General features: G+C 40.4%; 1 protein-coding gene across 7 annotated transcripts in view; it reads left to right on the top strand.

Moving 5' to 3' along the window:
• The window catches only part of Ubap2 (ubiquitin associated protein 2), a 98,967-nt gene that overhangs the window by 50,912 nt on the left and 25,288 nt on the right, over positions 1–22,767 (top strand). For 4 of the 7 annotated variants that reach the window (XM_048364091.1, XM_048364010.1, XM_048363831.1 and 1 more), the window contains 10 exons: positions 1,408–1,485; positions 3,704–3,814; positions 5,051–5,204; positions 7,915–7,992; positions 9,700–9,754; positions 11,279–11,382; positions 15,597–15,662; positions 18,901–18,956; positions 20,286–20,353; positions 22,545–22,734. In XM_048364091.1, the coding sequence (XP_048220048.1) occupies positions 1,408–1,485; positions 3,704–3,814; positions 5,051–5,204; positions 7,915–7,992; positions 9,700–9,754; positions 11,279–11,382; positions 15,597–15,662; positions 18,901–18,956; positions 20,286–20,353; positions 22,545–22,734 (960 nt within the window). The remainder of the gene's footprint in view (positions 1–1,407; positions 1,486–3,703; positions 3,815–5,050; positions 5,205–7,914; positions 7,993–9,699; positions 9,755–11,278; positions 11,383–15,596; positions 15,663–18,900; positions 18,957–20,285; positions 20,354–22,544; positions 22,735–22,767) is intronic. The other 3 variants (XM_048363925.1, XM_048363795.1, XM_048364137.1) reach the window with 2 other exon arrangements.

The following is a 22,767-nucleotide window of genomic DNA, read 5'->3' as shown; positions in this document are numbered from 1 at the left end:
CCATATCCCCAGCCCCCTAAACAAAAAATTTTGACAAGGTGTTGTGCACAAGGGACTTGGGCTGGGAATGTGGCTTAGTGGTAGAGTACTTGCCTAGCATGCATGAAACCCTGGGTTTGATTCCTTGGTACCACATAAACAGAAAGGTCCAGAAGTGGCTCTATGCCTCAAGTGGTAGTATGCTAGTCTTGAGCAAAAAAGCTCAGGGACAGTGCCCAGGCACTGAGTTCAAGCCCCAGGACTGGCACCCTCCCCCCCGCCAAAAAAAAAAGAAGTGACTTAGAAAACATTTTTATTTAGCACCCTTTTCTCTTCAGAGCTGACTAGTATAATAGAGTTGATAGCTTATTCTCTCAGCAGACCTGATTGTGTTCCTATGTGTGGGCAGTTATTTCTACTGCTTCTTGTTACACTTCCTTTCTGGACATGAAGAAAATACATTTAACCCACATAACCAGTGAAGATTAAAACTGTAGGTCAAGCTAGGTGCTGGTGGCTCACGCCTGTAATCCCAGCTACTGAGGAGGCCGAGATTTAAGGACTGTGGTTCAAAGCTAGCCTAGGAAGCAAAGTCTGTGAGACACTTATCTCCAATAAACTATTCAGAAAAGTCTGGAAGTGGCTTAAGTGGTAGAGTGCTAGACTAGAGGAGAAAGTATCTCAGGGACAGAGCCCAAGACTAGAGTTCAAGCCCCAGGACCAAAAAACAAACAAAAAAAGCCCAGAAAACAAACTTTAGGTTATTTTACTAAAATCAAGTGTCTTTTTTTTTTTGCCAGCCCTGGCGCTTCAGACTCAGGGCCTTAGCACTGTCCCTGGTTTCTTTTTGTTTAAGGATAGCACTCTAGCTTTTAAGCCATAGCGCCACGTCTCACCTTTTCTATATATGTGGTGCTGGGGAATCGAACCCGGGGCTTTATGTATGCAAGGCAAGCACTCTACCACTAGGCCATATTCCCAGCCCTCAAGTGTCTTTTTTTTTTTTTTTTTTGTCCAGTCCTGGGCCTTGGACCCCTCAGGGCCTGAGCACTATCCCTGGCTTCTTCCCGCTCAAGGCTAGCACTCTGCCTCTTGAGCCACAGCGCCGCTTCTGGCCGTTTTCTGTATATGTGGTGCTGGGGAATCGAACCTAGGGCCTCGTGTATCCGAGGCAGGCACTCTTGCCACTAGGCTATATCCCCAGCCCCTCAAGTGTCTTTTAAACTATTTTAATGCTTACTTTTCTTGTGAGTATAGGTTTTATACAATTAGAGAGGCCTAAATTTAGACTCTGCCACCTTTTTTGGTTGATCAGTATTTGTTATTGTAGTGCTTAGTACTTGAGATCTTCATCAACTCGATCCAGATTTTTGCATCTAATTCATATTTCTGTTGCTCAAATCTTAACCAAGTTTATGTGCTTTCCAGGCAACAGCCGAACAGATGCGTCTCGCTCAAGTGATCTTCGATAAGAATGATTCAGATTTCGAAGCTAAAGTTAAACAGGTATGTTTCTGGCAAAGGATACTATTATTTTTGTAATTTCTTCTTAGTGTGTTTAAGAAGATAATTTGACTAGATAATTTGACTAGAAATTTTTCTTTCCAAGCCTTCTTGCAAACTCATCCATATTCTGGATACACTCAGAGTACCATTATCCTGACAGTCAAATCATTCTGACTTATTAGTTTGTGTCTCATAGTGTTTTGCTTTACTACATAAATTATTATTTTTTCTACATGACTCTTTGTAGCTCTACTATTAACTTATGAGGGCCATAGAAATTGTTTATTAAAAATCATATAAGCTAGGTACTGATGGCTCATGCCTATAAGCCTACCTGTTCAGAAGGCTAAAATGTGAGGTTTGTAGTTTGTTCGAAGCCAGCCCAGGCAGAAAAGTCCACGAAACTCCCATCTCCAATAAACTACCAAAAAGCCAGAAGTGGATCGGTTCCTCAAGAGAGAGTGCTAGCTTTGAGCAACACTCAGAGACAGCACCCAAGCTGAGTTCAAGCTCTAGGACTAGCGTGCGCACATACACACACACAGGCAGATATACACAAATCATGTAACTCGTGGTTGTGGTGCTACATACTTGTATCATTCTAGCAACTCAGGTGTCTAAGGTTGGAGAATCAAGTGACTGTAGGACTTTAGACCAGCCTTGGCAATATAGGTCCTGTCTTCCCTGTCTTTCCCATTTTAATCTTTCCCTGCTCTCTCCAAAACAACAGAAAAGAACAAAACCCATAAAATTCATCCCTCATTTTGGAGAAAGCTTGAGAAATATTTGTCCATATTGTATTACTTGTTATTACTAGAGGATAGATGATGAACAAAAGACTGATTTTAGAGAATGATGTTCTAACTCTAGTTCTTTTAATACACCCAATCAGTTAGAAAATTCTGATTCTGATTGCAAACATAAAAACACTGGGAGGGGCTGGGTATATGGCCTAGTGGTAGAGTGCTTGCCTCATATACATGAAACCCTGGGTTCAATTCCTCAGCACCACATATATAGAAAAAGCCATAAGTGGCACTGTGGCTCAAGTGGTAGAGTGCTACCCTTGAGAAAAAAGAAGCCAGAGATAGTGCCCAGGCCCTGAGTCCAAGCCCCAGGACTGGCAAAATAAATAAATAAATAAATAAATAAATAAATAAATAAATAAATAAATAAGAAATAAAAAACAAGCAAAAAACACTGGGAAACTATGGAGCTGGTAGAACTTTTTCTGCTAAATAAAATGGGAAGAGAAAAATGGAAGAAACCAAATTGAGGTATGGTAAAAAAAAGTGTGATTGGTAGATCAGGATACTTGTGATTTATTCAGGCTTTCCTACTAATTAGTCTTATTACACAGGCACAAATCCCTTGAAATATTAGAGTCAAGCTCTTTTGAACATTAGAATATATTAGAACAACATGTAGTTAAATCATATGTTTGTGCACTGATACTTGAGGAACTCCTGCCTAGTCCATGATGATTCTAGTAAAGAAAAAGCTAAATGGCTAGTTTCCCTTGTTAAAGAAAATGGACAAGCCAAGTGCCATTGGCTCACACCTATAATTGTAGCTACTCAGGAGGCTGAGATCTGAGGATCAAGGTTTGAATCCTCGAGACTCCTATTTCCCAATTAACTACCAAAAAGCAGAAGTGGAGCTGTGGCTCAAGTGGTAGAGTGCTTGCCTTGAGTTAAAAAAAAAAAAAGCGCTCAGTGACAGTGCCAAGGCCCTGAGTTCAAGCCCTAAGACAAGTACAAACTGTTATAACTAAGTTTATGTTATAAGCAGAGTTAGTCAATGTACAAAATGTTGCTGCTATACAAAATATTTTGACTATGTTTTCTGTGAATTGTGACTGTACTTATATAGTTCTATTTAATAATTGAGTCCAAAACTTTGAGAATCCTGTATGATTAAATTTAAGTGTAAGCAGAATGATGATCCTGTGTGTTCTGAGGTATATGCATATTTATGTAACACTTATTTAATATTCTGATATTTGGTCATCTTGGAGGAGTTTGATTTGTAGTAGTTAGTGTTAGGACGTAAGGTAGCCTCTAAAATACAACTTAACTTATTGTCAGATCATAGACAGTCTGAAAAAGGTCATATTTATGTAGAAGGATAGAATACTTTCTATATTTGCGTAGAAGAATCTAAGAATATCAAGTTCTGCTTTTTGGTCCACATAACCATTTTCTCATACTTTGAATAGCTTATGGAAGTGACAGGAAAAAATCAGGATGAATGCATAGTGGCCCTACATGACTGTAATGGAGATGTGAACAAAGCTATCAATATATTGCTGGAAGGAAATTCAGATACGGTAAGTGTTCTTCATTTGTATTGCTAAGATTTGTTTCCAGTTCTGTATTATGGTAGAGTGGCTTGTGAGTGCTATTCTGTATTTTTTCTTTTAATGGGGAGGAGGAAACGTGCTGGGCATTAAACCCAGGATCCTGTGTATGCTAGGCAAGTACCATACTTAAATTTTAGAAAAAACACATTTATTTGGTAATCTACTCTAGGGTTTCTTAGTTTCTCTTTTGATCATCTGAAAATTGTCTGTAGTTCACACACTACATATGTATTACTCATCTTAGCTTTTACCTCTATTCCTTCTATTCATAGACTAGCCAAAAACCCAGAATTTGCTTGTACATTTATTTGCTTATGTTGAATATTCTATGGATATGTTTTCAATCACAGTTTAACATACCTAGACAGAAAAAAGTTTTAGGGCCTGGGAATGTGGTGTAGTGGTAGAGTGCTTGCCTAGTATGCATGTAGTCCTGGGTTCGATTCCTCAGCACCACATAAAGAGAAAAAAGTTAGAAGTGGCTCTGTGGCTCAAGTGGCAGAGTGCTAGCCTGAGCGAAAAAGAAGTGCTCAGGCCCTGAGTCCAAGCCCCAGGACTGGCAAAAAAAACAAACAAAAAACAAATAAAACCCCAAAACTTAACTTATATTTTCAACAAATCATAATAAGTAGTGTTAAAAAATCATCTTATGTAGTTGAGAAATTAAGGGATATAAGTAAATATTATAAAAAACAATGTAAAGTTTGGTAAGTGTATAAGCCTTGAGCAAAAAGTTCAGGAACAGTGACCAGGTAGTGAGTTCAAGCCCCACAACCAACAAAAAGGAAAAAAAGAGTACATTAATTTAGTTTGTAAGTCAATACTCAAAGGAATGGGTGTAGAGTGGGGGGCAGTAAATTGTCCAGTTAACTAATACTTGTAATTGTGTACTGTATAGAAAAAGAAATTTAGCAAGATTGTTGTCTTACTTGAAAAGTAGAACTAAACTTTTTTTTTTTTTTTTTGCCAGTCTTGGGGCTTGAACTCAGGGCCTGAGCATTGTCCCTGGCTTCTTTTTGCCCAAGGCTAGCACTCCTTTACCACTTGAGCCACAGTGCCACTTCTGGCCTTTTCTCTCTATATATACATGGTGCTGAGGAATCGAAGCCAGGGCTTCATGTATACAAGGACACTTGCCCTAGGCCATGTTCCCAGCCCCAGGTAATTAGGTTTGAGTAACAGTGAACAATTCTTTTTTGATAGACATCATGGGAAACTGTTGGGGGAAAGAAAAAGAATTTTGGAAAAGAGAATTCAGAAAACAAAGAGAACAGAGAGAAGAAAATAGAGAGAGAAGCAAGTCGTGGACGTGCAAACAACAACCGGAAAGGAAGAGGTGGCAATCGAGGCAGAGAATGTAAGTACCCTTTTTTGTGTATGTATGCGGGTACTGGGGCTTGACCTCAGGGTCTCATGCTATCACTTGGCCTTTTCTTTTATGGTTAACTGTCTACCATTTGAGCATTACCTCCACTTCTAGTTTTTTGTTGGTTAATTGGAGAGAAGAGTCTCACAAATTTGTCTGCCTGGACTGGCTTCAAGCCTCGATTAGCTCTTTATCTCCTCTGAGTACCTAGAATTATAGGCATGAGCCACTGGCACCCAGCTTTTTTTTTTTAATTTATTTTTATTTATTTATTTTTTTTTGGCCAGTCCTGGTTCTTGGACTCAGGGCCTGAGCACTGTCCCTGGCTTCTTCTTGCTCAAGGCTAGCACTCTGCCACTTGAGCCACAGCGCCACTTCTGGCCATTTTCTGTATATGTGGTGCTGGGGAATCGAACCCAGGGCCTCATGTATACGAGGCAAGCACTCTTGCCACTAGGCCATATCCCCAGCCCAAGCACCCAGCTTTGAACATATTTTCCTTGTTAAGTTTTTTTTGAATTTTCAGGTGTCCTGAAAAGTCGAAAGAATAAGCAAAAGAATGCCCATAAGCCTGGTGCCAGTGACTCACATCTGTAATCCTAGTTACTTAGGAGTCTGAGATCTGAGGATCATGTTTCAAAGTCAGCCTGGGTAGAGAAGTCCAAGAGACTCATATCTCCTTCAATTAACCACCAAAAAGCTGCAAGTAGAATTGTGGCTCAAGTGGTAGAGCACTAGCCTTGAGCAAAAAAAGGAGCTCAGGGACAGTACCCTAGTCCCAGGACTGGCACGACAAAGCAGAAAGAAAAGCCAATAAACTTTTTTCAATGCAAAATTGTTCCTACAATAGTTAATACTCAAAATAAGTTGCAGCTGAGTAGTTCATTAGGCCTTGTGATGCAGTTTCATATCAGTGCTGACCTGGGTAATAAGTGGTTAATTGTTGTTATGCTTTAAGAAGACTTCCTTCCTTCCTTCCTTCCTTCCTTCCTTCCTTCCTTCCTTCCTTCCTTCCTTCCTTCCTTCCTTCCTTCCCTCCCTCCCTCCCTCCCTCCCTCCCCTAGGGCTTGAATTCAGAGCCTGGGATTCTTTACCTCAAGGCTAGCACTATACCAATTGAGTCACAGCTCTACTTATTGTTTTTTGGGGGAAAGTGGTTAATTGGAGATAGGAGGCACCAATTTTCCTACCTAGGCTGGCTTTGAACCAAGGATTCTTAGATTTCAGCCTCCCGAGTAACTGGATTTGGAGGAGTGAGCCACTAGCATCTGGCTTCTGGTTATTTCTGACATACAGATCTCACTTTTTGCCCTGAAAGGCTTGGCCTGCTATCTTCCTATTTATGCCAACAGCTTTTTCTTTTCCTTTTTGCCGGTCCTGCGGCTTGAATTTAGGGCCTAGGATCTGTCCCTGAGCCTCTGTGTGCTCAAGGATAGCCATCTACCACTGGAGCCACAGTGCTACCTTCCAGTTTTTTCAGTTTGTGGTGCTGAGGAATCAAACCCAGGGCTTCATGCATGCTAGGCAAGCACTCTACCACTTAGCCACATTCCCAGCCAACTTCCCCTTCTTTTGAAACGAGTTCTTACACACCTTTTTCCCAGGTCTGGTCTGGTTGTAACTCATTTGTCAACAGCATTTTCTGTTCAGATGGGGCCTTGTGAACTTTTTCCCTGGGCTGACCTGGAATTGCAGTTCTTTATCTCTTACTTCCTGAGTAGCTAGGATTATATATATGTATGAGCTACCAGCACTCAGAAGAAATTTATGTACATATTTATTTGTGTGTGTGTTGGTCTTTAGGCTAGAACTCAAGGCCTTAGTTGCTCTCCCTGAGCTTTTTTTTTGCTCAAGGCTAGCACTTCTTCCATAGCTCCATTTCCAGCTTTTTGCTGGTTAGAGGTAAGAGTCTCAAGGACTTTCCTACCTGGGCTAGCTTTGAACTACTTCAGTCCTTAGATTTCAGCTTCCTGAGTAGCTAGGATTACAGTTATGAGCTACTGGTGCCTGGCTCTGTGATTAATTTTTTAGTTAGGGTAGAAGGATACCAATGTAGAAGGAAAGAGGAAATTGTTGATATCTTCTGGATGACATTATCTTATACTTTAGCATTTCCAAGGATATATTTCCTTGACATTGTTCTTTTGATTGATTCTTTACCTTTCCAAGGTTTGAACTCAACTTATGGACAAATTCTGTGGTATATTACATGGTTACATAATGAAAGTGTGGTTATTGATTTTTTTTAGCACATTAAGAAAGAGCAAATCTAAATAGAAGGAAAGAAAATTCCTACATTATTTTCATTTCTTTGGTTTTGTTTTTTGCCAGTCCTGGGGCCTTGGACTCAGGGCCTGAGCACTGTCCCTGGCTTCTTTTTGCTCAATGCTAGCACTCTGCCTCTTGAGCCACAGCGCCACTACTGGCCTTTTTTATATATGTGGTGCTGAGGAATCAAACCTAGGGCTTCGAGGCGAGCACTTTACCACTTCCCAGACCCTATTTTCATTTCTTTTGAGACTTCATACTGTAAATTGTATAAGATGTGCTGCTTTTGTTTAACTTTTAGTTTTACCTGGTTTCTGAATTCATGTTTTAAATTGTAACATGCTTATTAAGCCCCCCCTCCTACCCTGGATAACGTTGTATCGAAGGTTTGTGAATAAAAAGTAGGTCTTTCTACCTTTTTCTTTCTCCTTAGTTAGAGGTGAAGAGAATGGAATTGATTGCAACCAAGGGGATAAGCCTTCAGACCGAGGCAAGCGAGCTCGTGGCAGAGGTAAGCTGCTGAGAGGAAATGTTTGGTAGCATTGGGGAAAAGGCAATCTGCTGATTTACAGTGCTCAGAGGAAAGATAATCGTGTAATCTGAAAGAGTGGTTGACTTTCTAAATATTATGATGGTGAGCTACCATCCCTTACCACAGTTTGGTTGACAAAATATTTTACATTCTAGCGTACAATGTGATGTTTTGATATGTAACCAATGTAGCTGAAGTGTCATCTCACTTAAGATTGTTTTGTAGTGATACGTTTGAAATTTAATTTTTTTGAACTATTTCATACATTATTGCCAACTAAAGTGACCCTCCTTTGTAATAGATCACAAAACTTACTGTTCCTGTCTGTGTAAAACTAGTCAAAAACCTTTTCTAAACCAGCTTTTGGAAAGTATCATTTTTGCCTTTTATAAATTTAACTGGTTTTTTTCATGCTGTGTATTAACCTAATATATGCTAAGTACATGTTCTATCACTGAACTATACCCATAGCCCTGAATTCAACTTTTTAAAAGATTCCATATATAGTGATGTCTATTTAGCTTTTTGTGCCTAGCTTATTTTCTGTCAATATTATTTCCTCTAGTTTCATCCATGTGCCAAATGATCAAATTTTGTTTGTTGTTTTAAAGGCTGAGTAGTATTTTATTGTGTACTATAGCATTTCTTCTCCTTTTCCTCCTCCTCCCCCCTCCTTTTTTTCCTCCTCCTCCTCCTCCTCCTCCTCTTCCTCCTCCTCCTCCTCCTCCTCCTCCTCCTCCTCCCCCCTCCTCCTCCCCCTCCTTCCTCCTCCTACCCCCCTCCTCCTCCTCCCTCCTCCCCCCCCCCTGCCCAAGTAAATATTATTTCTGTTTTCTTAGCAGAATCTTCCCTTTAAAATTTGCCTCTGCTTTCTTTAACTACTGTTGGTTAGGGATGACCGTTACTACCCGTTTTTCTTTCTAGTTGTATTAAATATTTCGCTTCTGAATTTGACTAATTAATTGCCTTTATGTACTTTAATTTAACTAAGTTCACATGTTTCATATGTCAGAATTTTTTTTTTTTTTTTGGTGGTGGTACTGGAGACCAAACTTGGCCACAGTCAAGTTACAACTGAGTATGTATGTCAGCAAAGGACCAGCCATACCCTGGATGATTATCAGTACTTGTAGAAACAATTGTGCTTGTTAGGAAAATGGAAGAGAACAGAAAAGGAATAGGCCTGACTAGTCAACAAGAGGAGGACCGAGAGGACTGTTTATTGCCAGTGAGCTGTACACAGCCCTTCTCAAGGGTTTGGGGGTTGTATGAGGGGGTGAGTTTGAGATCAGGCTTATATGAGGTCTGAGGAAGGAGACAGAGGTTAATGAAAAAGCCCTTATATAGGTCTAGGAAGTCGGGGGCTTTTCGTTGGGCTCACATTGGACTGTTTACATCTGGGCTTAGGTGAATTGGCCTGCCTCTACTTCAAAGCAGGTCCAGCATACCTGAGGTTTTGCCTGATGCCTGTATGCACCTAGGACAATAGGGTGGGAGTGGGGGGTCAATCCTTCATGTTCCATCTTTGGATACATAGAAAGAATGGGCCTAGAGGGGAGAGACGTCCTTCAGTGATGATTAATGTTGGAGTGATGTGTATAGGGTATAGAAGCTGATAGAAGTATAAGTGTAGAGGATATACACTTGATAGTGATATATACTACACTTTTTTTTTTTTTTTTAAAGGATTTGGACGTGGCAGAGGGAGAGGGGCAGGGAGATTCTTAACCCAAAGCATGGGGTAAGTGACAGCCATCTTGCTTTTTGTAGTTATTGCCTTTATCAGTTGTTACTCTACTTTTTCTTTCCCTCTCCTATCCCTAGTTTCTTTCTTTCTTTTTTTGCCGTTCGTGGTTCTTGAACTCAGGGCCTGAGCACTGTCCCTGGCTTCTTTTTGCTCAAGGCTAGCACTCTGCCACTTGAGCCACAGTGCTACCTCTGGCTGTTTTTTCTATATGTGGTGCTGAGGAATCCAACCCAGGGATTCATGTATATGAGGCAAGCACTCTTGCCACTAGGCCATATTCCCAGCCCCCTAGTTTCTTTATTCTGGTTTACCAGAGGTTTTATGTACATAGAAAGATTTACTATATAGAATAGTATAAAGAACATTGATGTTTCAATACACATTAGAGCAGAGTTTCTAACCTTGGCATAATTGACATTGAGGCTGTACACTGTAGGATGTTTAGCATCATCCCCCTCTTTTCTCTCTAGTAGATACAGTAAGGTAGCACCTTTCCTGAAGTTTGTAACAGAATGTCTACAGACATTGCCAAATGTTTCCCAGATTATGGGAACTGTGTGTGTATGCCTAAATACCCCTAATTGAAAGCCCCTGCCTAAGAGCTGATAAATACAAGTCTTTGATTGCTAAATACTTGTAATATTTGTTTATGTAACTGACACTTTTTTTCCTGAATTGATTTTTTTCCTGAGTTGAAAATAGTAAAAGATAGCATACTGAATAGATACCATAATTAGTAGTTTTCACTTAATCTTTCTGGCACTGGGACTTGAACTTAAGTCCTGGCACTGTCCCTTAACTGTTTTCCTCATGGCCAGCACAAAAAAAAAAAAAAAAGAGGATGTAATTCTGTTGAAAAAGGCTCAAAGTCAAGCTTGGACTCAGACTTGAGAAGAAAAGACATGACTACTGAGTACTTTTGAAAGCTCCCAGGTCTCTTGACTGCTTCTGATGCAGTGTATCACATTGTGTGAAAAATAAGGCCAGTAAAAGAGAGGACAGAAAATAAGAGAAATGACAGAAACTGAACAAACACATGGAGACTATTTTATTTTATTTTATTTTGGTTAGTCCTGGAACTTGAACTCCTGAGCTCTTTTGCTCAAGGCTATAGTGTTCTACCACTTTGAGCCACAGCTCCACTTTTGGTTTTCTAGTGTTTAATTGGAGATAAGAGTTTCACAGACTTTTCTCCCCTGCTGGCCTGTAGATTGCAGGCATGAACCACCGGCTCAGGGATAACAATATACTTTTGAATGGCCAGTGCCTCATTGAAGAAACCAAGGAAAAAATAAAAAACAACACTAGAATCAAATGAAAATGAGAACAACAGTCTAAAAAAACAACTCAATATCCATCAATATGTCTTGCACATGATTGTTGCAGGAGATTTGCATTCTAATGGCCAGAAGAATTATAATAGAGTGGTAGCTGTTTGGAGGGGCTGGTCAAGAGATGGTGTTTATTTTGTGACTTCATGGCTTGCGTCATTTATTTGCCTTTGTTCTTAAATGACAGGACATTTAATCCTGCGGAGTATTCAGATTCTACATCTACAGATGGCTGTGGAACAAAGCTAGTAGTTTGGGAAGCTGCTCAGAATGGTGGGGATGAGGGACCTGGTAAGTGTTGTTTCAGTCAAAGATGATTTAAATGTTTGTCCTATTATGAGTTTTATCTTCTCATACAAAGGTGAAGTGTGCTGATGGAAACTATTCTGAGACTACTCTTAGTTGGGTCTTCTTTCTCTCAAAGTCTCTCATTTAAAAACCTCATTGTGGGCTGGGAATATGGCCTAGTGGCAAGAGTGCTTGCCTCATATACCTCAAGCCCTGTGCTCGATTCCCCAGCACCACATATATAGAAAGCAGCCAGAAGTGGCGCTGTGGCTCAAGTGGCAGAGTGCTAGCCTTGAACAAAAATAAGCCAGGGACAGTACTCAGGCCCTGAGTCCAAGGCCCAGGACTGGCAAAAAATAAAAAAAAAAAAAAATAAAAACCTCATTGAAGGCCATGACTCAATTGATAGAGTGCTTGCCTTAGCATGTACAAGATCCTAGGTTTAAACCCCCTACCATAAGACAGTGGAAAATAAAAAAACCTAAACAAAAAAGCCCCCGTTGATTATAATCTTGATGTTTCCCTTCTATATTCTGAGAAAGGGGCTGTATAAGAAATTTGCATAAATAGCACAAATGGTGATCCAATTATAGTATGTCACATATACATAGACTCTTTTCCTTTTTAAAAAAAATCCCTTATTTCCATTTCCTGGAGTTCATATTGATAAATATGTTTTTTTATGATCAGAAGCATTACACCGTTGTGTTCCTCCCCAAGACCCCCTGGTCTTACTGTGTGTGAATGCCTAGAGGCCTGAATATTTATAATGTAATTATTTTATTTTTCTTTTGTTTATTTTGCAGGTCCTGGGGCTTGAACTCTGGGCCTGGGCACTGTCTTTGAGCTTCTTTTGCTCAAGGCTAGCACTCTACCACTTAGAGCCACAGCGCCTTTGCTGGCCTTTTCTATTTATGTTACTGAGGAATTGAGCCAAGGGTTTCATACATGCTACCACTAAGCCACATTCCCAGCCCCTCCTTGATTTTTATGAATGTGGAATATAAACACCTCCAGAGAAAATTCTGTATGTGGTGTTTATAATGACTCCATTCCTGTACTGGTTTTTAAAATCTTTGCTCCTTGATGCTTCTTTTCTGTCTTCTCCATTCATTTCCCTTGTTGTCATTTAGAATAGCAGACTTCTTACAAAATGTGTTTTCATCAACTGAAGGAGGTCTGGCCATTTATCCTGAGGCTTCAGAATAATATTGTCTTGGTGATGAGACAGTTCTGTGTCCAGCCTTTCCTTAGCCTTATAGTTTCAGAAGTCAGATGTTTGACAGTATAAAAATCACAGTCCCTTTTTTTTTTTTTTTGGTGGTCCTGGGACTTGAGTTCTGGGCCTGAGCAGCACTGTCTCGGAGCTTCTTTTGCCCAAGACTAACATTCTACCACTTGAGCCACAGCTCCATTTCCAGCTTTTTCTGTGATTAATTGGAGATATGAGTCTTGTGGACTTTCCTCCCAGGCTGGCTTCTCACTACAATCCTCTGATCCCAGCCTCCTGGGTATCTAGGATTACTGGATTCTTTTTTTTTTTTTTTTTTTTTGCCAGTCCTGGGGCATATTCCCAGCCCGTACTGGATTCTTTTATTATATTATTATTATTATTATTACTATGCTTTGACCTCAGGTCTTCTGAAACTCTACTACTGGGCCACATCCCTAGCCTTTTTTGCTTTAGCTATCTTTTTTTTTTTTTTTTTTTTTTTTGCCAATCCTGGGGCTTGGACTCAGGGCCTGAGCACTGTCCCTGGCTTCTTTTTTGCTCAAGGCTAGCACTCTGCCACTTGAGCCACAGTGCCACTTGTGGCTGTTTTCTGCATATGTGGTGCTGGGGAATTGAACCCAGGGCCTCATGTACATGAGGCAAGCACTCTTGCCACTAGGCCATATCCCTAGCCCCCCTGCTTTAGCTATCTTTTAGATAGAGTCTCTTTGCTTTGGACAAGCCTTAGACTGATTCTCTTGCCTATTTTTTCCCACTCCTGGGTCAACAGGGATGTTCTAGCCATGGTTGTTGAGGTGGGATCTGCCTAATCTTTTCCTGGGCTGGCCTCAAATCTCCATCTTTCCAATGTCTTTCTCCTGAGTAGTTGGGATTACGTATGTGACTACTACACCTGGTATTGTGTGTATTTTTTTCCCATTGTTGTCTCTTTGTTTTGTTTTGAGACATAGTCTTATTCTGTATGTCAAGGCTGGCCTCAAATTTGTGATTCTTTTGCTTCATTCTGGGATTACAGATATGCTACTATACGTGGCACAAATTTACCCTTCATACCATCTCCTGCCCAGGTAGGGATTTTGATACAGGGTTTTAAATTTAGTTTAGGCTGGGCTCAAACTCAGTATTCTGCCTTAGCTTCCCAAGAGCTAACGTTATAGATATGTCACTACAACTGGCAACATATCTTTTTTTTTTTTTCCTGCCATACTTGAGTTTGAACTCAGGGCCTTATACTTACTTAGCAAGCACTCTACCACTTTCCTGTTTTGTTTATTCTGAGAGAGAGAGAGAGAGAGAGAGAGAGAGAGAGAGAGAGAGAGAGAGAGAGAGAGAGAGAGAGAGAGAGAGAGAGAGAGAGAGAGAGAGAGTTGATTCTGGGCCTTGAACTCATGACCTGGGTGCTATCCATGAGCCTGTTTTACTCAAGGCTAGCTCACTGCCACTTAAACCACAGCTCTACTTCTGGCTTTTGATGGTTTATTAGAGATATGAGTCTCACAGATTTTACTGCCTGGGCTGGCTTTGAATCATGATCCTAAGATCTCAGCCTTCTGAGTAACTAGGATTATTAATAGGCATGATCCATAGGCACCCCTTATGTTTTTGCTCCAGGATGGTGAGATCATGAGCCTCCTACCTATTTAGGTGATAGCTAGGATTGTTATAGCTATGTACTACTACACCCAGTTTATTTGTTTAGATGGAGGCCTTGTAATCTGCTTTCCCTGGCTGGCTTCAAATTGTAATCCTGATCTCTGTCTGCCTCCCTCCCTAGCAGCTGAGATCACAGATGTATACTACCATTATGTGTAGCCTAAAGAAATACATTCTTCGGGCTGGGAATATGGCCTAGTGGCAAGAGTATTTGCCTTGTATACATGAAGCCCTGGGCTCGGCTCCTGAGCATTACATATATAGAAAATGGCCAGAAGTGGTGCTGTGGCTCAAGTGGCAGAGTGCTAGCCTTCAGCAAAAAGAAGCCAGGGACAGTGCTTAGGTCCTGAGTTTAAGGCCCAGGACTGGCCAAAAAACAACAACAACAACAAAAAAACAAGAAATCCATTCTTCATGTGAGAAAAACACATTAGCCAAACTAGAAAGAGTGATATGTCTTCACAATACTCATTTATGAATAATAGGCTCTTTAAAACAGATTGGAAAGTTCAAGTAGTAAATGAAAACTATAGTGTACGCATTGTGAATGTTCACAAGCTAGCAGTTGTAATCTTCATAGCTTGGAGCACAGAGGTTTTTTTTTTTTATCATTATCATCATCATCATCATCATCATCATCTATTTTTCTAATTACTTTTAATAGAGTTGATCGTAGGTTCTCCGTCCTTGGATAATAGCATAGAATACGCAATATGGACACTACCTTGTTCATGAAGGATTGTTTTTAACACCCCCACTAGGGGATGCCTGTAACTGTATACAGAACCAAATCATATATCCTGTATTTCATACACATCTATGATAAAGTTCCATTTGTATGTTAGGCATAGAGCTGTTGGTTCACGCCTGTAATCCTAGCTACGCAGGAGGCTGAGTTCTGAGGATCATGGTTTGAAGCCAGCCCAGGCAGGAAAGTCCCATGAGACCCTTAACTCCAATTAACCACCAAAAAGCTAGTAGTGGTGCTGAGGCTTCAAGTGGTAGAGCACTAGCTTTGAATAAAAACACTAAGGGAAAGTGTTCAGGCTCCAAGTTCAAACCCCAGAGTCATCATCACTGCCAATGCCACCCCCCAACGTAGCAACAAAATAAATAAGGCATAGTAAGAAATAAGAAATAATAATACAGTGGGACAATTCAAACCCTGTACTATCATGAAAGACATGTGAATGTGGTTGTCTTTTCTTCTATATCTTCTGGTATTTTCCCTTAATACTTTTGGACCTTGACCATAGAAATGTAAATGATTAGAAATGATGCTGTATTTAGCTTTGACTGTTGAAATTTTCTCTTTTGTGCTGATTTACAGAAATGGTATCAAAGGCTCATAGTATAGCTCAAGATCTGCCAAACAAAACTTCATATGGACTCAAAGGTATGAATGTTTTACTTAAAGAGTTTACATAGTTTAGACTTAATAGGTGGAAATGTAGAATTTAGTGATATTTTGCCTGCCTACCATAGATATGGTCCCATGTTTAATCCTCTGTACTGAGGGTTTCAAAAACACACTTAAAAATTCTTCCAGTATTTCCCGCTGACTAGTTAATATTTTCCTAAGACTAGTAAATAAGGTTTTTGTTTTTTTTTGGTGGGGGAGGGGCAGTCCTGGGCCTTGGACTCAGGGCCTGAGCACTGTCCCTGGCTTCCTTTTGCTCAAGGCTAGCACTCTGCCACTTGAGCCACAGTGCCGCTTCTGGCCATTTTCTGTATATGTGGTGCTGGGGAATCAAACCCAGGGCCTCATGTATACGAGGCAAGCTTTCTTGCCACTAGGCCATATCCCCAGCCCCTAAATAAGGTTTTTTATTAATAGTATTCATCTCAGTTTTTAAATTATTTTTTGTAATGTGGGGGATCAAATCCAGTTTTACACATGCTAGGCAAGTACTTTACCACTGAATGACATCTATTGTTTAAAGCTGAAAATAATGTCCTAATTTTTTCCCCATATGCTCTGGGTTATAGGCCCACAGATCCAAAATTCAGTATTGCAGACAAAACCTTTTTGGTAAAATTTGAGTAGTTTAAAGTCATTTAAGGTCTTGAACTTATGTCTGGTGTTCTCATAGTATGTCATAGTATGTGCATAGTAATTTGCCTCTTCCTCCTAACATGGGGCTCTTCTTGTTGTCATATCACTTGATCATGTTGCATTTCTGCTACTTGCAACTCTTCTTTGTTGGCCTGTTATTACCTGTAAGCTCTGCACTATTCCTTTTTTTTTTTTTTTTTGCCAGTCCTAGGGCTTGAACTCAGGGCCTGAGCACTGTCCATGGCTTCTTTTTCGCTCAAGGCTAGCACTCTACCTCTTGAACCACAGCACCACTTCTGGCTTTTTCTGTTTATGTGGTGCTAAGGGAGTTGAACCCAGGGCTTCATGCATGCTAGGCAAGCACTCTACCACTAAGCCACATTCCCAGCCCCTGCACTATTCTTTTGCCTGTTTTTTGTCTTTTTAGAAGGAAATTTTAAAATTGTTGTTGTTGTTGTTACAGCAGGTTCTCAATACATTGCTCAGGCCAGACAAACTCATTACTTGTTTCTCAGGCTGACCTCAAGCTCAGAATCCTCTTGCTTCTATGTATCTTGAGTGCTGTGATTACAAGTGTGTGTCACCATACCCAACTCCCTACTTGCTTTTAAATGTATTCAGATTGCTGGGTGCAGTGGCTCATACCTATAATCCTAGCTACTCAGGAAGCTAAGATCTAAGTAGGTTTGAAGCCAGCCCAGGCAGGAACATCCATGACATTCTTTTATATTTTTGGATCAGAGACTGGGACTTGAACTTGGTACCTGAAGTTTTCTCTCATTGTGTTTTCTTATGGCTCTATTGAGCCATGCCTCTAGTTCCCCCATGACACTCTTATCTCCAATAACCACCAAAAAGCCAAAAAGTGGAGCTGTGGCCCAACTGGCAGAGTGCTAGACTTGAACCAAAAAGCTCAGAGATGGGCTGGGAATGTGGCTTGGTGATAGAGTGCTTACCTGGCATGCATGCATAAGGCCCTGGGCTGGATTCTTTGGTATCACATAAACAAAAAATAAAATAAAATTTAAATTTAAAAAGTGGGGTTGGGAATATGGACTAGTGAATAGGGTGCTTGCTTCACATACATGAAGCCCTGGGTTTTATTCCTCAGCACCACATATATAGAAAAAGCCAGAAGTGGCACTGTAGCTCAAGTGGTGGAGTGCTAGCTTTGAGCAAAAAGAAGCCAGGAACAGTGCTCAGGCCCCTGAGTCCAAGTCCCAGGACTGGCAAAAAAGTTTTTATAGAAAAATCTTTAAAAGCTCAGCACCCAGGCTCTGAATTCAAGCCCCAGGACCAGTACAGAGAAAGGGTGGGGGGCTGGGAGAACGTATGATTTCAGAAGAGGGAGAAAGTTGGAAGGGAAGGGGAATTAAAGAGGGTAATGGAGCTTGGCACAGGTGGCTCACGCCTGTAAGCCTAGCCACTTAAGAGGCTGAGATCTGAGAATCACAGTTCAAAGCCAGACTGAGTAGGAAAGGCCATGAGACTCTTATCTCCAGCTAACCTCCAGAAAACCAGAAGTGATACTGTGGCTCAAAGTGGTAGAGTGCTAGCCTTGAGCAACAGAGCTCAAGGACAGCACCCAGGACCTGAGTTCAAGCCCTACAACCAACCAAAAAAAAAGGCGGGGGGGTGGGATTGGGGGAGGCAAATATAATCAAAGTAAATGAAATACATGTATGAAAATGTATAATGACATCAATCATTTTGGTTTTCAAAAAAAAAAGATGTACATTTGAAGCTATAGAATATTTGAAATATTTTGTAAATAGATTTTGGTAATGCCTAATACTTGTTTTTCTTGAAGAAATATCCCTTCTTTGTACATCTGTATGTTCAGATCTTCATCCTTTGCCTCTGAAAACCTTACTATTCTAGCTTCCATTGTACTTTCTAACTTAAATTTCCCTCTCCCCTTTCCTTTTTTTTTTTGTCCTGGAGCTTGAACTCAGTGCCTGGGTACTATCCCTGAGCTCTTTTTGCTCAAGGCTAGCACTTTACCACTTCAGTGCCACTTCTGGTTTTCTGGTGGTTAATTGGAGATAAGAGTCTCATGAGGACTTTTCTGCCTGGGCTGACTTTGAACTCTGATCCTCAGATCTCAGCATCCTGAGTAGCTGGGATTACAGGTGTGAGCCACCAGCATCCTGCTTTTCTTCTTTTTTGGGGACCAATAGTTTATATATAAGGATTGCGTCTGTGAATTTTATAACTCAGTAACTAACCTGAAGTAAAATGAGTGTTGTTCCATTCAAACTAATAAATTTCACAAGGATTAGTCCATTACTAAGTGTGGCATGTCCATATTTTCTTATTTGTGGCAGAATTGCTTAGATGTTATTTGTATTCAGGTAAAGTCATTTTACGACATTGATATGAATTTATATTTTTATTATTATCTAAGCTGAATTTGAAAACATGACTGGTCTTACTGAGAATAAATTTAGAATTCTGGGATTGTAAATTGAGTTGCTAATGAAATACAATTTTTTTCTTGCCCAGTATATAATAAAGAAATCATTAGGAATAAAATGACATTTGATTTTGTATTATAAACTTTGATTGTTGTGTTTAGCAGGTGCCTGGAAGAATTCTGTGGAGGAGTGGACAGCAGAAGACTGGACTGAAGATGTAAGTGTTTGGTGTCAGGTCAACCCATCTTCCTTTGGGTCTTTGTAGGGGCATCTGTCCTTGGGAAAAGCCTGATGACATTTGTCTCCTCTTAACTCTTTTTGGTATTTTTCCTAGCTAAGTTCTTAAAGAATTGGCTCTTCTCAGCAGATGTCTCTCAGAATATTTTCTGTTTTTTTTTTTTTTTTTTAAATTTGGTCCTAAAGTATCTGCATAAGAATGAGCGTAGGGCTGGGAAGGTGGCTTAGTGGTAGAATGCTTGCATAGCATGCATGAAGCCCTGTGTTTGATTCCTCAGCACCACATAAACAGAAAAGGCCAGAAGTGGCACTGTCATTCAAGTGGTAGAGTGCTAGCTTGAGCAAAAAGAAGCCTACGGACAGTGCCCAGGCCCTGAGTTCAAGCTCCAGTACTGGCCAAAATAAAACAAAAAAGAATGAGCAGATATGGCTTAGTGGAGGAGTTTTTGCCGAGCTGTGTGAGGCCCTGGGTTCCATTATGGTACTGTTAAAAGACACACGCACACACACACAGGTTTAAATAGGACTGAAATCTAAGTAAACTTACCCTAGTTTGTCTTGAGGGGTAGATGATGTTGCTGCTTCTCATTTGTGGAGTATACTTACTCTTAGAATGTTTCTACTGATAGAAAGACTGTGCATTTGGGGGCCACAGTTTGTATTTAACCTGATGGAACTCAGGGCTTGAACTCAGTGCCTCACACTCTCACTTGGCTTTTTTTGCCCAAGGCTGGCACTTTACCACTTGGACCACATCTTCACTTCTAGCTTTTTGTTGGTTAACTGGAGATAAGAGTCTCAGGAATTTCTCCTGCCTGGAGTTCAAAATTGAATTCTCAAATCTCAGTCTCCTGAGTAGATGGGATAACAGGCATAATCCACCAGCCCCTAGCTTTCTCTATAGGAATATTTGAATAATAATCTTATTGGATTTCCATGTTGCCTCATTAGTACATTTCTAGCATTTCAATTCCCATTCTAGACACTGAAAATATAGAGCTGGTGCCAATGGCTCACATTTGTGATCTTCAAAATAAGCAGAGGCTGACAAATCCTCAAGACTTTCCTGCAGTTAGCCAGCAAATAGCTGAAAGTGAAAAGGCCAAGTGAGAGCATGAGGCTTATAGTTCAAGCTCCAGCACTGGCACATGGTGGTTAATAGGAAATTACTTGTCACGGTCCTTTGTATATTTCATTTCCTTTAGAATATCTTTTAGGTGACAGATGAACTATCAGAGTACTGATGACTGAAAATTGTGGTCTTATACAGAGTAAGATTTTTTTTAAAGTTTTCAAACTTTCCATATAGCTTTCTGAAACAAAAGTCTTCACTGCCTCATCTGTTCCAGCAGAGAATCACATCACACCTGGGCAAAGGTAAACACTTTTGGCAATCTGTATATTGTTATTCATAGCATAATTGAAATTTCTTGCCTTGGGACATGTGTTTGCGTTTTGGGTCTCTATTTTTCCTTTTAACTAAGACTAATCAGTACCTCTATCTGGAGAGTTAACAGCTTCAGTAATTGGTGGTATCCATTGGAGGACTAAAATAGCAATTGATTTTGTAGTTAGCAGTTGGGAAACCTTAGTTGATGGTTATTTTTGTAAACCTATTGTTCATTTTCATGTTTTAAATTAGCATCAGTTGTAAAGGGGGGGTAAACAAATCCATTTGTGTATTTATTACATCTTGATCATAATAACCTCTTTTCTCATTCTCCCTCCTTCCTCTTCCCAAACCAGTCTTGTCATGTTTCCTTGTTCCCTTTTCATACTTGTGTAAGACTTTATTATAGGGAAAGAAAAAAAATGATGTGTATACCTACCTCTTCTCCATTGTGTTTATGATCTAGTGAATTTCCTAGGTTGATCCTCCTCCTCCTTCTTCTCCTCCTCCTCCTCCTCCTCCTCCTTCTCCTCCTCCTCCCCTCCCCCTCCCCCCTCCCCCCTCCCTCTTTTTATAACTATAAACACCTTAGTGGTTCCTTTGTTTTCCAGAAGACAATCTAGTACTATGTTTAATGTTGATTTATCAATCTTTTTTTTTTTTTTTTTGCCAGTCCTGGGGCTTAGACTCTGGGCCTGAGCACTGTCCCTGGCTTCTTTTTTTGCTCAAGGCTAGCACTCTGCCACTTGGGCCACAGAGCCACTTCTGTATATGTTGTGCTGAGGAATCGAACCCAGGGCTTCATGTGTATGAGGCAAGCACTTTTGCCACTAGGCCATATTCCCAGCCCCAATGCAATTTTTTTTTTTTTGTTTCAATGCAAATCTTTCTATTTGGGATATCCACTGCTTGTTTCTTTTTGTTTTGTTTTGTTTTGCTAGTCCTGGGGCTTGAACTCAGGGCCTGAGCACAGTCCCCGGCTCCTTTTTACTGAAGGCTAGCACTCTACCACTTGAGCTACAGTGCCGCTTCTGGCTTTTTCTATATATATGGTGCTGAGGAGTGGAACCCAGGCCTTCATGTATACGAGGCAAGCACTTTACCACTAGGCCATAGTCTCAGCCCCTCCACTGCTTGTTTGGTAGGCATCTACCATTTGAGCCATGCTCCCAGCTCAATAATTCAACTTTTGCAATCATAGGGATTTGTATTCCTGGAATTAGGATATTATAAACTAGAACATTATTTTGGGGTCTAAAATATTAGTTTGGGAATTTAATGTGGCTCCTGGACAATGAGAATAGCAGTACAGAAGAATAGGACCTCAGTGTTAGAACTTTGCTTTTCTACAAAGAATTGAATCCTGAATTATTTGAAGCTCCAGAATCTGCCTTGCTCACTGGAATGCTAAGAGTGTTCAGTTAGAAAACAGTTTCTTGAAAGGGATTCATGGAACGCTCTGCTAGGTAATCTGGTGCATGTTGCCTGGCTGTCCAGCTTGGAGAAGAATTATTACAGGAACTTAGCATCTCATTCACATGGCAGATAGTGTTTATGTCCAGCGTTTATGTGGTGCTGAGTTATCGAATACAGGCCTCATGAATGCTATGCAAGCTAGGCATTGTGTTCCTCCCCTAAGAATATCCTCCTTTTGTCTCACTGTGTATGAATGCCTAGAGTCTAGTATAATTTATCGTTGATTTTAGATCTTCTACATATGAAAAGAAAGTATGTGCCATTTGTCTGTCTGAGCATGGCTTATCTCATTTAACATTTGTTCTAGGTCTATCCATTTCTCTGCAAATGACATAATATTCTTTCTAATGGCTGTGTAAAATTCCATTGTGTATAGGTATCAAAATTTTTGGATCCACTCATCTATTTTAGGGCATCCGAGCTGTCTCCATAAGTTGGCTATTTTTACTTACCACCTTCAAGTCATTGTATCATTTTTCTGCAAATTACTAAGAATATATTTTTGTTTTTCCACTCCATGCTTTGATTTATGTAGCTTTGTAACCTTTTTATGGGGATCGAGGTCTTCTCTCTTAAGCTCTTATTTTCCAAGGATTCTTCTCTCTTTGGTAATTTCTCAGTTAAGTTTACTTCATCTTAATTTGTCTCTCAGATTCATTTGTTGCTCAGGACTGGTTTCTCGTTTGCATTTTGTCTGTTTAGTATCGACCTTGTGGCCTTGCTCCAGAAGCCCATTCCTCCCAGTCAGACCTCAGAAGTCACCTCCTTTGACACCTCTCAGCAGCAGGGCTTTGGCCAAGCCCTTGTCTTCACAAATTCTCAACACAACAATAAGATGGCACCGGGAACTAGCAACTCCACTGCTACCAATTCTTACTCTCCTCAGAGTCTGGTAACTCAATTTTATTTTACTATGAGATTTTTA

The sequence above is a fragment of the Perognathus longimembris genome, chromosome 1 (assembly GCF_023159225.1).
Source record: "Perognathus longimembris pacificus isolate PPM17 chromosome 1, ASM2315922v1, whole genome shotgun sequence".
Classification (NCBI taxonomy): Eukaryota; Metazoa; Chordata; class Mammalia; order Rodentia; family Heteromyidae; genus Perognathus; species Perognathus longimembris.
Note: the sequence above shows the minus strand (reverse complement) of the source record. Positions and strands in the feature narration are given on the sequence as shown.